Below are 12,757 nucleotides of genomic sequence, written 5' to 3'. Positions count from 1 at the left end.
TTGCCATATGAGGACGGATTCGAAGAGGCCCAAATTCCTACAAAGGCCCGACCTATTCAAATGAATAAAGATCTGGTCAAAGTCTGTAAGAACGAAATTACGGATCTTCTCAACAAAGGACTAATAAGCCCATCAAAAAGCCCATGGTCATGTTCGGCCTTTTACGTCAACAACCAGGCCGAAAAAGAACGAGGCGTCCCAAGGCTTGTCATCAATTACAAGCCTCTCAACAAAGTTCTCAAATGGATTAGGTACCCAATTCCTAATCTCCAAGACCTGCTAAAGAGAATTACTCTAGCAAAGGTCTTCTCAAAGTTCGACATGAAGTCTGGATTTTGGCAAATCCAGATCCATCCTACTGACCGTTACAAGACTGGCATTCGGACAATTTCAATGGAATGTCATACCATTCGGATTAAAGAACGCTCCCTCCGAATTCCAGAAGATAATGAATGACATCTTCAACCAATATCAAGAATTCACAATAGTCTATATTGATGATGTCTTGGTATTTTCCAACACAGTAGATCAGCATTTCAAGCATCTACGAGTGTTTCTCAAAGTAATCAAATCCAACGGTCTTGTGGTATCCCAACCAAAGATTAAGTTGTTTCAAACAAAGATCAGATTCTTAGGTTATGAAATTAATCAAGGAATCATCAAGCCAATCCAACGGTCTTTGGAATTCGTGGATAAATTTCCAGATGTAATACAAGACAAAACGCAGCTACAGCGATTTCTTGGTTGCGTAAATTATATCGGTGATTTCATCCGAGATCTCCGCTCAATTTGTCTGCCATGACAGACTAAAAAAGAATCCAAAGCCGTGGACGGACGAGCATACTCGAGCAGTCCAATCAATCAAATCTTTGGCCAAAAGCATCCCATGCTTATCTCTGGTAGATGAACAAGCCAAACTCATTATTGATACAGATGCATCCGATATTGGTTACGGGGGCATTCTCAAACAGGAACTTAACGGAAAAATTTCCATTGTCCGCTATCATTCGGGAATATGGAATGGAGCACAAAAGAACTATTCCACCGTCAAGAAGGAAGTTCTGGCAATAGTACTATTCGTTCAAAAGTTTCAAGGAGATCTAATCAACAAGGAATTCCTTGTTCGTACTGACTCAAAGGCAAGCAAGTTCATCTTTGAAAAAGATGTCAAGAATCTTATCTCAAAGCAAATCTTTGCAAGATGGCAAGCAATCTTATCTTGCTTTGATTTCAAATTGAGCCTATAAAAGGGAGTGAGAATTAGAATGATGAACATGATAGTCTACCATGCTTAACATGATAATTAGATTTGAAAAATTTAATGGTCATTTACATTTGACTACTCGATCGCTTACCACAACCAACATGATCGATTACCCTAATCAACAAGATCATTTACCATGATCAGCACAATTGTTTACCATGGTCAACATGATCATTAAATTTGAAGTTTTTAATGATTATTTAATATGGTTAACACGATCGTGTAAATATATTATTTTGCTACATGATCATCTATTATTGTAATATATCTTAAACGGTTTGTAGTTAGATAAATGATAGTGTGACCAATCGTGTATTATTAAAGTTTATTATTTAAAATGAACTATACGATCATAGATCATGATCTAAACAATTAGACTGCAGTACATTTGTTTAGAAAAAATTAGTCGTGAGCGTAACCACCAATTATTGATTAATCGTGAGTTGATGGGGATATTTTTTTTGTATGTTACATGGTCGGATTATGAGTTTTTAGTGCTTTCGAAATTTGTTTTATAGAATCAATATTTTACAGCTTTATTCTATCTTTGAAAAAGCCGTTAAAATCCGAAATGAATGAAATTGGAAGAATTATTGGGAAAATTAAAAGAAAAGAAAGCTGCATTGTTCCCCTCATGGATTGGACGACGGCGCCCTGAATTCCTTCCCTTTCTGAAATTCTGATTTTCCGTACGGACCCGCCCTTGCCATTCATTCATTCCCATGGACCTCAACCTTCATTCCTCCCGCTTCCGCCACCGCAATTCCCCTTCCTCCGAACGCTTTCTCGCATCCTTCCCTTCTCCCCCCGTTCGCACTTCAAACCCTAGTTCCACCACCGCCCTCGACGACGATTCCGAGCTCAATGAGGACGACGTCTTCTGGACCGGCGATTTTGCTTCCGATTCCGTCCACCATAGCCACTCCACTCCCTCTTCCTCCTCCTCTTCCACTCCTCGTCACCATATTCATCACCTCCAGCATCACAAGGGTTTTCCTCTGCCTGAAACCTTCGGAATTCTCGCTGCTCTTCCCGAGAATGAGGCCTCCTCCAGTCTTAGAAACTCTTCTCATTTCTATCACAAGGCCTCTGTTTCGTCTTCTTCCTCCTCCTCCCCTTCGTCTTCTCGTATGATTCCCACGATCCCCAAACCTCCTCTGGACCGATTGCCTCTTCCCATTTCGACCTCGTTGAAGTACCAGTCTGCACCAGTGAATGTGCCAATAATGTCGAAGGCAGTTGTTCAAAGACAGCTGGAGGTTGATGTGGACTATGTTGATGAAGACGATGGGGAGATGTTGCCGCCGCATGAGATTGTGGCTAGAAGTTTGGCTCAGTCGCCGATGTTGTCGTGCTCTGTGCTTGAGGGAGCTGGAAGGACGTTAAAAGGGAGGGATCTTCGTCAGGTTCGCAACGCGGTTTGGAGACGAACAGGTTTTCTGGATTAAGCAATTGAATTCCAGTAATTATTTTTGGAGAACAGATTTGCACAATTCGCTAAGCTGCTACTGTCTGGTTCACTTCGATCACTTCTTGTGTCGCTCTTTTTAGAAATATATATTGAGGGTCCAGGAATATTTGAATCTGCTTGACACTCATCGTAACGAGGAATTGGAATTGTAATTATCTGAAGGGCGCCTAAGAATTTTCTTTGAAGCTTATTTGTAAGTTTGACTGTTATTTCAAAACATTTTCCAATCCATCATTATTAAATTCTAGTAATGTTATTAGATTTTCATCTACTATTTATTTCAGTCAGAAGTTTTTTCCTTTCTTCTTTCTTTTTTCTCTTCCATTACAATGGTTTATCCGGAATTGGGGGATTCTACATAACAAAATTGGGCGCCAGCCTTGTAAAGAATAAAATTCAGAAAAAGAGTTCCCACTGGAGTGTGTTTGATTTGTTCCATTATTTTCTTTATCCCCTAAAGGAGAGGGGTTTACCATTCTTTTTTTTAGTTGGGAGGACAATTATGCATAATTTAGTCGTATAAGGTGAAATTGAATAATTCATATAATGGAGACTGTTTCTTTTTTCTTTACTCATTGAATTAATTAACATCTCACCAGTTGCAACTTTTTCCAAATTTCTTGGACGCATGAATTTAGAAATGAACTTCATGTTTGATAGATGCAGTTGAAAGTGTTTCTGATTATTGTGGAGCTTTCCCTCTTTTATCACCCTGATGGGACCCTCTCTTATGAAGAAATCGGTAATCTTGCTTTACTGATAGTAATGAAAGAATTACAATATCGAACTCACTTCCTTGTTATTCTGTCTTTCAAGAATGAACAGAGGAACCTTCTCTCATAAACTTCTCATATCTAACCTCTCGTATTCATGTGTTATTTATACTTTTCTGCTAACTAACTTTCTAACTGTTCCTGTAACAGATTTCTATAACATCCTAACTATTTATTTGACTCTTAGTAACTACTAGATTAGCTAATTTGCTATCTGTTTCTTTCCTCTACGGCTGTACTGATGTATTATAGGAGGTGGTGGTCTATCATTGCACCCCTTCTCCAAATTCACCTTTGTCCTTAAGGTGAAGCTGGGGAAATTTCTGTTGAATTTCATCATAGTCTTCCCATGTTGCCTCATTTTGAGACAATCCTTTCCATTTGATCGGCACATCGCATTTGGCAATCTTATTCTTCAAGTATCCATAGACTTCTTCTGGATCAGCTCGCCATTTATGGTTCTCGGTCAGATAGGGCATTTCTATTGATTCTACTTGGTGCTCCCCTATCATTTTCTTGAAATGTGAGACATGGAATACAGGATGAATGGATGCTGTTGGTGGTAATTCCAGTTTGTAAGTCACTGGACCGATCTTTTCCACAATGTTGTATGGGGCGAAGAACTTAGGAGATAGCTTTTCATTTCTCCTTTTTCGTAATGACTCTTGTCTGTAAGGCCTTATTTTTAGGAAAACCATGTCCCCTATCATATATTCCACTTCTCTTCTTTTCTGATCTGCATTTCTTTTCATTTTCTCTTGAGCTATTCTTAGATGTTCCTTCAAAGCTTCTAGGGCAATATCTCTTTCCTTGAGCTGTTCATCTAAGGCAGAAATTGGTGTGTCTCGGTCACCATAATAGATCAATAGTGGTGGCAATCTCCCATAGATTGCTTGGAATGGCGTTGCTCCCAATGATCTCTGATATGTAGTTTTATACCAGTATTTTGCCCAATGAAGCCATTTAGTCCACTCCTTTGGTCTCTCTCCACAATAACAGCGTAGATACGTTTCGACTCCTCTATTAACTACCTCAGTCTGCCCATCAGATTGAGGGTGGTATGCTGTACTGCGATTCAGTTTCGTGCCTGCCATCTTAAAGAGTTCCTTCCAAAAGCTGCTTAAGAACACCTTGTCCCTGTCTGAGACAATAGATTTAGGGAAACCATGTAACCTTACAATTTCTTTAACGAACAAATCTGCCACTGTTTTGGCAGTGTAGGGGTGTTTAAGCATCTGGAAGTGTCCATATTTGCTGAAGCGATTGACCACCACTAAGATAACTTTAAAGCTATTTGATTTCGGTAAGCCCTCAATGAAATCCATAGAGATATCGCTCCAAACACTGTTTAAGCATCAATGGTAGTAATAGGCCTGCTGGTGATAGAGCTAGGGACTTGTTCTTTTGACAGATTAGACATCTCTCACAATACTGTTTCTCATCTTGTTTCATCCCTTCCCAATATAGTTCTGCTGTAAACCTTTTATGCGTTCTCAGAAATCCTGAGTGCCCATTAAACACAGAGTCATGATAGGTATGTAAGATTGTGGGAATCAGTGTGGATGTCTTTGAAATTACTATTCTGTCGTTATATCTTAGCATGCCTTGGTGTATCGAAAACTTGCTTTCTTCAGTGTTTTCTCCTGTGCTTAATTCGACTGTAACCTTCTGTAATCGTTCATCTTTTTCAATTTCTGTTTTGACTATTGCCAAGTCAATTAGTGTTGGGGCTGTAAGGCTACAAAGATGTACTGTAGGAGGCATACGTGATAAAGCATCTGCTGCTTTGTTTTCTAATCCGGGCTTATACATCACTTCAAATGAGTAGCCTAATAGTTTGGCTATCCATTTTTGATATTGGGGTTGGATCACCCTTTGTTCCAGCTGGAACTTTAATGATCTCTGATATGTTTTTACTACAAATTTTCGGCCGAGTAGATAGGGTCTCCACCTTTGAACTGCCTTCCGTATACCGGTTGGCTCTGTCTCTTAATGCTAGAGTATGGCTGAAATAGGCAATGGTACGTTTAGATTGTATCAACACTGTTCGTATCCCGTAGACTGAAGCGTCTGTTTCTATCTCAAAAGTAGCATTGAAGTCTGGTAAGGCCAATACTGGTAGTGTCATCATAGCATTCTGCAGCTTGTGAAATGCTTCTTGGGCTTCTTCATTCCACTTGAATCCTCCTATCTTCAATAATCGTGTTAATGGGGCAGCTATTGAACCATAGTGATGTACAAACTTTTTGTAATAGCCTATTAGTCCTAAGAAACCTCATACTTCTCGAACATTTGTTGGAATAGGCCATTCCTTGATCGCTCTAATTTTCTCCGGGTCTACTTCTACTCCTTGACTAGAGATAATATGGCCCAAATAATCCACTCTTGTTTTTGCGAAGTTGCACTTTTTTTTTATTTGCATAGAGTTCATTCTTCCTTAATACTTTTAGAGTCAGCCCAAGATGTTGCAAATGTGATTCCAAATCCTTAGTGTAGATTCATATATCATCGAAGAATACAAGTATGAATCTCCTTAGGTATGGCCTAAAAATGGAATCCATCAAGGGTTGGAATGTTGATGGTGCATTGGTTAATCCAAAAGGCATCACCATGAATTCGTAATGACCTTCATGGGTTCGGAGGTGGTGGTCTATCACACCCCTTTTTACATGAGTGTGATAATCATATCTTTCTTTAGAATATTGCAAGTTGTGAATGATTGAATTTGTTATGTATGAGGCCTTCTTATGAGAACTAGAACCTTAACGTGTCTGTTTATTGGGGTTAGACCATAGAGAGCATAGTTATTCGTTTATTGGAAAACTGGGAGGTGCATCTGTGTTTTTTTCCTTTACCATTATCTCTATTCATCTGGTGATGGGAAGGGGACCGGGTGGATTATTGATTCTGATATAGAGGGTCTGTATGGATGAGTGAAAATGGGGAAGGGAGGAATAATTGTAGAAGAGAGTGAAGGAACTTGAGCAATGAGATGAAGGAAGTATGAGCACCCATGTTTTAATTAAGTCAACAGTCCAAACTTCAATTCATGAAAATAGCATTATAGGCAAAATGGTTGGCACCTTTGCTCAGAGAAAGTGGTCTCTGTATTATGGCTATAGCATCTAGGACAAAGAAAAATAACAAGCAAACCGTGAAACAAAAGAAGAGCGTTAGAGAGATCTGAAACTTCGAGTGCTCAATCTCATATGAGTAAAAAGCTACATCCTTGCTTTGAGAGGGGTCCTTGTCAGCACAAGTACTAGCTCTACGATCTACCTTCCTCTTATTGGCTTTTTCTCCACTTTGGTTTCTTGCATCCTTGTTATGGGTGGATAAGGATGTTTTTAGTTTGGTTTTTTATTTGCCATCAGGTGCTTCATGTTCCTTGGGTTGTTGTTTTGTTTAGTTTCCCCCTTATTTATGGGTTTCTTGCATCCCCAATTCATTTTACATCCTTCTGTTTTTTCTCTTATTATGGTCAATCCCCTCAAATGTAACTTTAAAGTAAGATTATGGGTGTATTTGTGTAACATCTCTTTGGTTTTTTTTCCCAAATGAACTTCAAGTTGCTTTTCATTACATTTTTTTATTCATCGAGAAAAAATGAAGAATACACGGACGCACAAAATAATAATCCCACAAAAAGTGGAATCCTATTACAAGAAGGGACTCAAACTATACAAAATCAAATCTATAGGATAATTACAAAAGGCCTTTGATATTGAAGCCCAATGAGAGACGAAGGACGGACATGAGTACACAAGTCTCCACTCAGCCTCTCAACCCCCTTAAACACCCAACACCCGACTATTCCTTTCATCCCACAACGCTGATAAAATAGCATAAACACTAGCACACCAAAGAAAATGGCCTCTTCTAAAACAGTGGATCGAGGAGGAACTTCTCAATCATATCTCTAACCACTCTGTGATGAGCATTACTCATGCCAAACGTCTGGAAGAAAGCATTCCAAACAAAGCTTGCCAACTCACACTGCCACGGAATATGGTCCAAGTCTTCTGCCTTTCGACAAAGGATACAGCAGAAAGGCCAACCAATGACAAGCAACTTCCTGATAAGCCTGTCCAGCATACTAATACAACTATGGAGAACTTTTCATTACATTATCCTGTTTTGGCTTATAAAAAATTGAAAGGGAACTAGAATAATCTAGGTATGCCAGTGAGGAACTTATAAAACCCGAATTCATTTTATTAGTATGCATAGACTAAAGGCAATCGTTATGAAGTGAAAAGGTGTCATGCTGCCCTTGTAGTTCCATCTGGATAGAGTAGGATTTGATTGATTATATTTTCATTTGTTATATCAGAGTTTTCCACACTTTTCAGCTCATAAATATATTGATGGATCCTTACTGTTGGTGATGTTACTTACTTTACCTCCAGTGTTTTCTTTCAGTGTCTGCAGAAAATGCTTGTTGAATTGTCTTTGATGAGATGGAATCCTGATGCAATAGATTTGAATAGCTAAAGCCAAAATTTAGATAAACTAATTAACCACAACTCTAATTACTTCACTGAAAAAATATATTATAAAATATTTTACTGCATCATTCTCCCCAATTTTGTAAAAGAACTCATTCAAGGGGATCGTTAGCGTTCATCAAAGTGGCTATGAGAGTGGTTCTCTCCCTTTTAGTTCAATATGGTACTAGGGATGGCTCTTTCACCTTCTATGGCTCTTTATGCTATCTATTTAAACCTGCTGCACCGTAATTTTTTAAGGGAGTACATTTTAGATTATTTTTTTTATATGATCATCTTCTAGATTTGACACAGGCAATGACCATAGCTTGACATTCCTAAAAAAATGAGATCAAGTCGTCCCGATGGTTTCTGAAGTCTAGACAACGATGTCCTATTTTTCCTCTTTGTTGTCTTGTTCTTAATTTGTTTCCAAATCTTTGCCCCTTGTTGTGACGAAAAAACATTTAAATGTGCTTGTTTCTTCAACCCTGGCTCTACCATATGGCCATAGCTTGACTTTTTTAGAAAAATGAGGTCAAGTCCTCTCTATTGTTTCTGAAGTCTGGAGAGTGATGTGCTTTTATTTCTCCTTTTTCCTGTCCTGTTTAGAACTCGTTTCCTTTTGTTTTCTTCCCTCACTATTATTGTTCTGTCATATTTTTGTTGCCAGAAATTGTGATGAAAAAAAAAAAACATAATATGCTTGTTTCTTTAACCATGATTCCACCATTGTAAGTTTATGGAAGATTGAGATATCTTTCAAGTACTGTGCAGATATAGACAACTTACATTCTCCATCAAGCAGTTACTTCAGAGTTTCAGGTATTTACAGGCTAAAGTGAAAAATACTGGCACCGCAATTTAGCTTATAGTACCTAATGAAAGTGATCACAACACTACTTTTACAAGTCATTTGATCTCTTCATCACACATTGTTTAAGGATTAGTAGGTTCAGACATTAATTTTGTCTTGTATATGGTTAAAATTTGTATTACCTTTGTCTGAATCTTGCTGATACTACTCACAATGTTCTCAATCTTCTCCACAGCATTCAAAAGGTGGAGAATCATTTTGTATGTTCATTGAAGCTTGCAAGTACCTCTCAATGTTCTATTATAGATTCTCAATCTCTTTATCACACTGGAAGAAAGAGAATCGTTGTTTGTTGAGGTTTCTTGCATCTGAGAAGTAACACCATTATCAAATCAGATCCAGTTTCGTTCTACATTAAGTTAGACTACAGGGGTAATCTCTCTTCTGCAGGCATCTTCCCCAAGTCTCAGGTGCTTTACTTTTGCTATTAATGCCCTCTGCTTGCTAAATCTTAAAGAGAAACAAGGTCAGTTTAGATTGTTAATTTTTTAGTTTTGGTTTTTGAAAATTAAGCTTGTTTTTTTAGTTTCTTACAATATTTTGCATCTCTCTTGAGTTGAATTATTAGTTAAATTTTACTAAAGATCCATATTCATCAGATACGCTCCTCTATAAACCTCCATTTTCTTCTTTGTCGATGGATAGAAGTTGAAATATGAGGTAGAGAAAACCTTATATCAAAGGAAGAGAATGAGTATGGAATGGAGATCGGAGATTTTGGAGTGTGGGATCGTGGAGATTGGGAATAGTAAAATAATAATAATGTCTTTTTTCTTTTTCCTCAAATCAGCTACTTTCTGCCGACTTAAATTTTAGAATTCTTAATAGCCTTTTTAAAAATGCTTTTATCAAAAGCAATGTTATTAAAGATTTGTTGTAGGGCATCACCTATAACATGATAGGGTCATTATTACTAACTACTTTTAAGAATCCTCTCCGCAAGTAATTCCTTCAACAAACTTCCTCATCAAGATCATATGTTCAATGCCAAATACACTTGACGATGATGATTGAGTCATCAAAAAAAGGTATAACTTGTTAATATAGGTAATAGCCGTCAATTCCGTTAAACTCTTCTTAATCGTCACTCCCATATCATCTGAATGGTATATGAGTTCATTCGTTACTCTTATTCTTGAATTTGGGTGTTGTGTCAAATTTTGATATTAGACTAACCATTGATCGACAAGCATGGCATGAACTTATGGCTATGGGCTCATTGACATGACTGAACATTTGATAATAAATTTAAACTTTTGATTCCAAAATTTTCTCAATGAATCTTATTATCATATTCTTATTCTTGTTGCTCTGTATTTTTCGTTTGTTCTTGTTTTCTTATTGGAATATATCCCCTCATCTTAACAGCCAATCAAATGTCATTACATTTTTCAACAATTCTACATTCAATTCTTCCTCATCGGGAAGATTGTTCCACATTCAATTGTTCCACATCTGGAAGATTGGAAGACGATCAAAGAACAAATCTCCATGTCTCATCATTTCTTGCTGAGAGATGCTATGCAAAACAAATCTCTGTTTTATGTTTTTTCTTTTTGTCTGTTACTTTTTCTTTTGTTTGTTTTTCCTAACTTTTTGTTCCATCATTTTACTACCTGCATACTTTTTCAAACTTCTAATACTGATTTGATATGTGAATTAATTCTACTTATAACTATTGCACTTAAAGTTGACAATACACTTAATACCCTACAAAACACACATTCACAGTCATAGATAGTACGAGCTGAACTTGCACAAAAATTAGGGTTTTCATTATGGTTAATTTACATGTTCACAAATAATAGATATCAAATTTGGTCGTCATTGTTGGTCGTGCGAAGATGGTTGTTGAAACCAGAAATTGGTTGTCGAAATCAATAGTATGAAGATGGTTGTTGGATATGTCATTGGAAGATGGATGCGGGAACTCGTAATTGGTTGTTGAAGTTGGTTGTTAGAGTCAGTTGTGTGGAGGTGATTGCGGAGGGTCCAAAATTTGTCAGGTCACGTGAAGGTGACCATTTGAGTTTCCACCGGAGAGATTGTTGGAGTTCGAAATTGGTTAGAGTTGACACTAGAGTTATCGTTGAAGATTAGAGTTGGACTTGTGAAAGTGGTCGTCAGAGTTGATGGTCGAAGTTGTCATCAAAGCCTAGAGTTGGACGTGTGGAAGTGGTCGTCGAAGTTGGTTCCTAAAGTGTGGCAATAGTATTTGTCGACGATGATCCGTAAAAGAAGCATTGAAAATAGTGGAAGAAATGAAGGTCGGGTGAATTGCTTTAATATATCAACTCAATTTCATAAACGTTAAAAATTGGTGAACCAAATCATGAATTGGTATATTATGCTAAATCAACTCAACTCGTGTTAGAAAGCTAAACACTCAGTAGAGTTAAAAGAACTCTGTTTTCTTTTTCATCAAAATTCCGTATCTTTTGAGCTACGTATGTGTAGAAAGTGACACTTCTCCCCATGAAATTTAGAAAACAGTTTTAAATGAGTGAATGATGTACGTTGCATAGCCGACCTTCATGAAAAGCTAACAATATATGTTAGCCAACATTATGCACATTACTTCTGGTCAATTTCAAATTTTGGAGGTTGGTAGTTATAGCAATTATAAAAAGTTCTTAACAGATATATTACAATGAAAAAGATATATGAAAATATTGTAAAATTTGGATCCAAATTCTTTGAATTTATATGTGATAAGACTTATATCACAGATAGGAAGAGTCTATTAATTATCATTTATAGAAAGAGTTTATTAGTGATAGAGTCTATCACAAATAAATTATATGCTTAAAAATTTGTTATCCATTGCAATTATTGTTCAAATTTATTTAATACGAGATACACAAGAATTGGTTGTATGGGTCCATAGTCATAGGTGGAGAGGTAGAGATACTTGAAAATATGGGTGTAAATGGGTTGGATTGGAAGTGGACACCCGAATAAACCGAATTATATTTTCGGTTGGTAGGGTTGACAACTCGAAAATAAACCGAATTATATTTCCAACCCAACTCAACCCTTAAAATATAGGTTGTGGGTTGTGTTGGGTTATTGGATTGTATTATTTTTTTTTATTCCTAATGTTTGTACGGTTTAAAATTGTGGTACGTCGATAAATACTCACATCCAAAAATTCAAACATCCTTAAGTTTAAAGTTTCAAACATTTATAAAAGTTCAATATTCCAAATATTACCCATAAATATTAAATAAATAATAAAATATCTATATTATACATATAAATATAAATATAAATATTAATAATTCGGGTTGGGTTGGGTTGACCCGAATTTCTCAAACCCCTAATTTGAGACCCAACCCAACCCGAAAATAAAAATAAAAATTCAACCTTGGGTTGGGTAGTCCGGGTTATCGAGTTATTCGAATTATTTTTACACTCCTACTTGGAAAGGGGGAAGAGAGAGAAATTTGACAGAAAAAGGCACGAAGACGAGAGAAAAATTAGAAAGAATAAAAACCATATGTTACTGTTTCCAAGCAAGCTATAATGTAGAAAATTTACAAACTTTGCAACTTCAACATACAAAACTATTGTCAAATCATTGATTATTCATAAGCTGACATATTACGTCAACTTTTACACGATCATTTAGATTTGACTAAACGATTATTTTCAAGATTTTTTTGATACACGATTGTTTAGATTTGACTACATGATCGTTTATGTTTTTGCACACGATCGTTTAGATTTGGCTGCCAAAATCTAAGCGAAGACTTTTTTCAAGATGTTTTGTATTTAGTATACGATTTTGAACAACCAAATAACAATTTGAAAAAAAAAAGATCTTTTATATTTGATACACGATCTTAAACCAAATAACATTATGCAAAAAAAGAAAAGGATAAA

General features: G+C 36.6%; 1 protein-coding gene across 1 annotated transcript; it reads left to right on the top strand.

Moving 5' to 3' along the window:
• Positions 1-1,849: 1,849 nt before the first annotated feature.
• On the top strand, positions 1,850-10,571 carry LOC103499884 (uncharacterized). The gene is made up of 2 exons (XM_008463027.3): positions 1,850-2,928; positions 9,048-10,571. The coding sequence occupies exon 1, from the start codon at positions 1,987-1,989 to the stop codon at positions 2,710-2,712; it is 726 nt and encodes a 241-aa protein (XP_008461249.1). The 5' UTR covers positions 1,850-1,986; the 3' UTR covers positions 2,713-2,928; positions 9,048-10,571.
• The last annotated feature ends 2,186 nt before the right edge of the window (positions 10,572-12,757 follow it).

Source organism: Cucumis melo, chromosome 12, assembly GCF_025177605.1.
Source record: "Cucumis melo cultivar AY chromosome 12, USDA_Cmelo_AY_1.0, whole genome shotgun sequence".
Classification (NCBI taxonomy): Eukaryota; Viridiplantae; Streptophyta; class Magnoliopsida; order Cucurbitales; family Cucurbitaceae; genus Cucumis; species Cucumis melo.
Note: the sequence above shows the minus strand (reverse complement) of the source record. Positions and strands in the feature narration are given on the sequence as shown.

What these genes read in the sequence shown, in the direction of transcription:
- LOC103499884 (XM_008463027.3), top strand. Translation starts at nt 1,987, where the DNA reads ATGGACCTCAACCTTCATTCCTCCCGCTTCCGCCACCGCAATTCCCCT.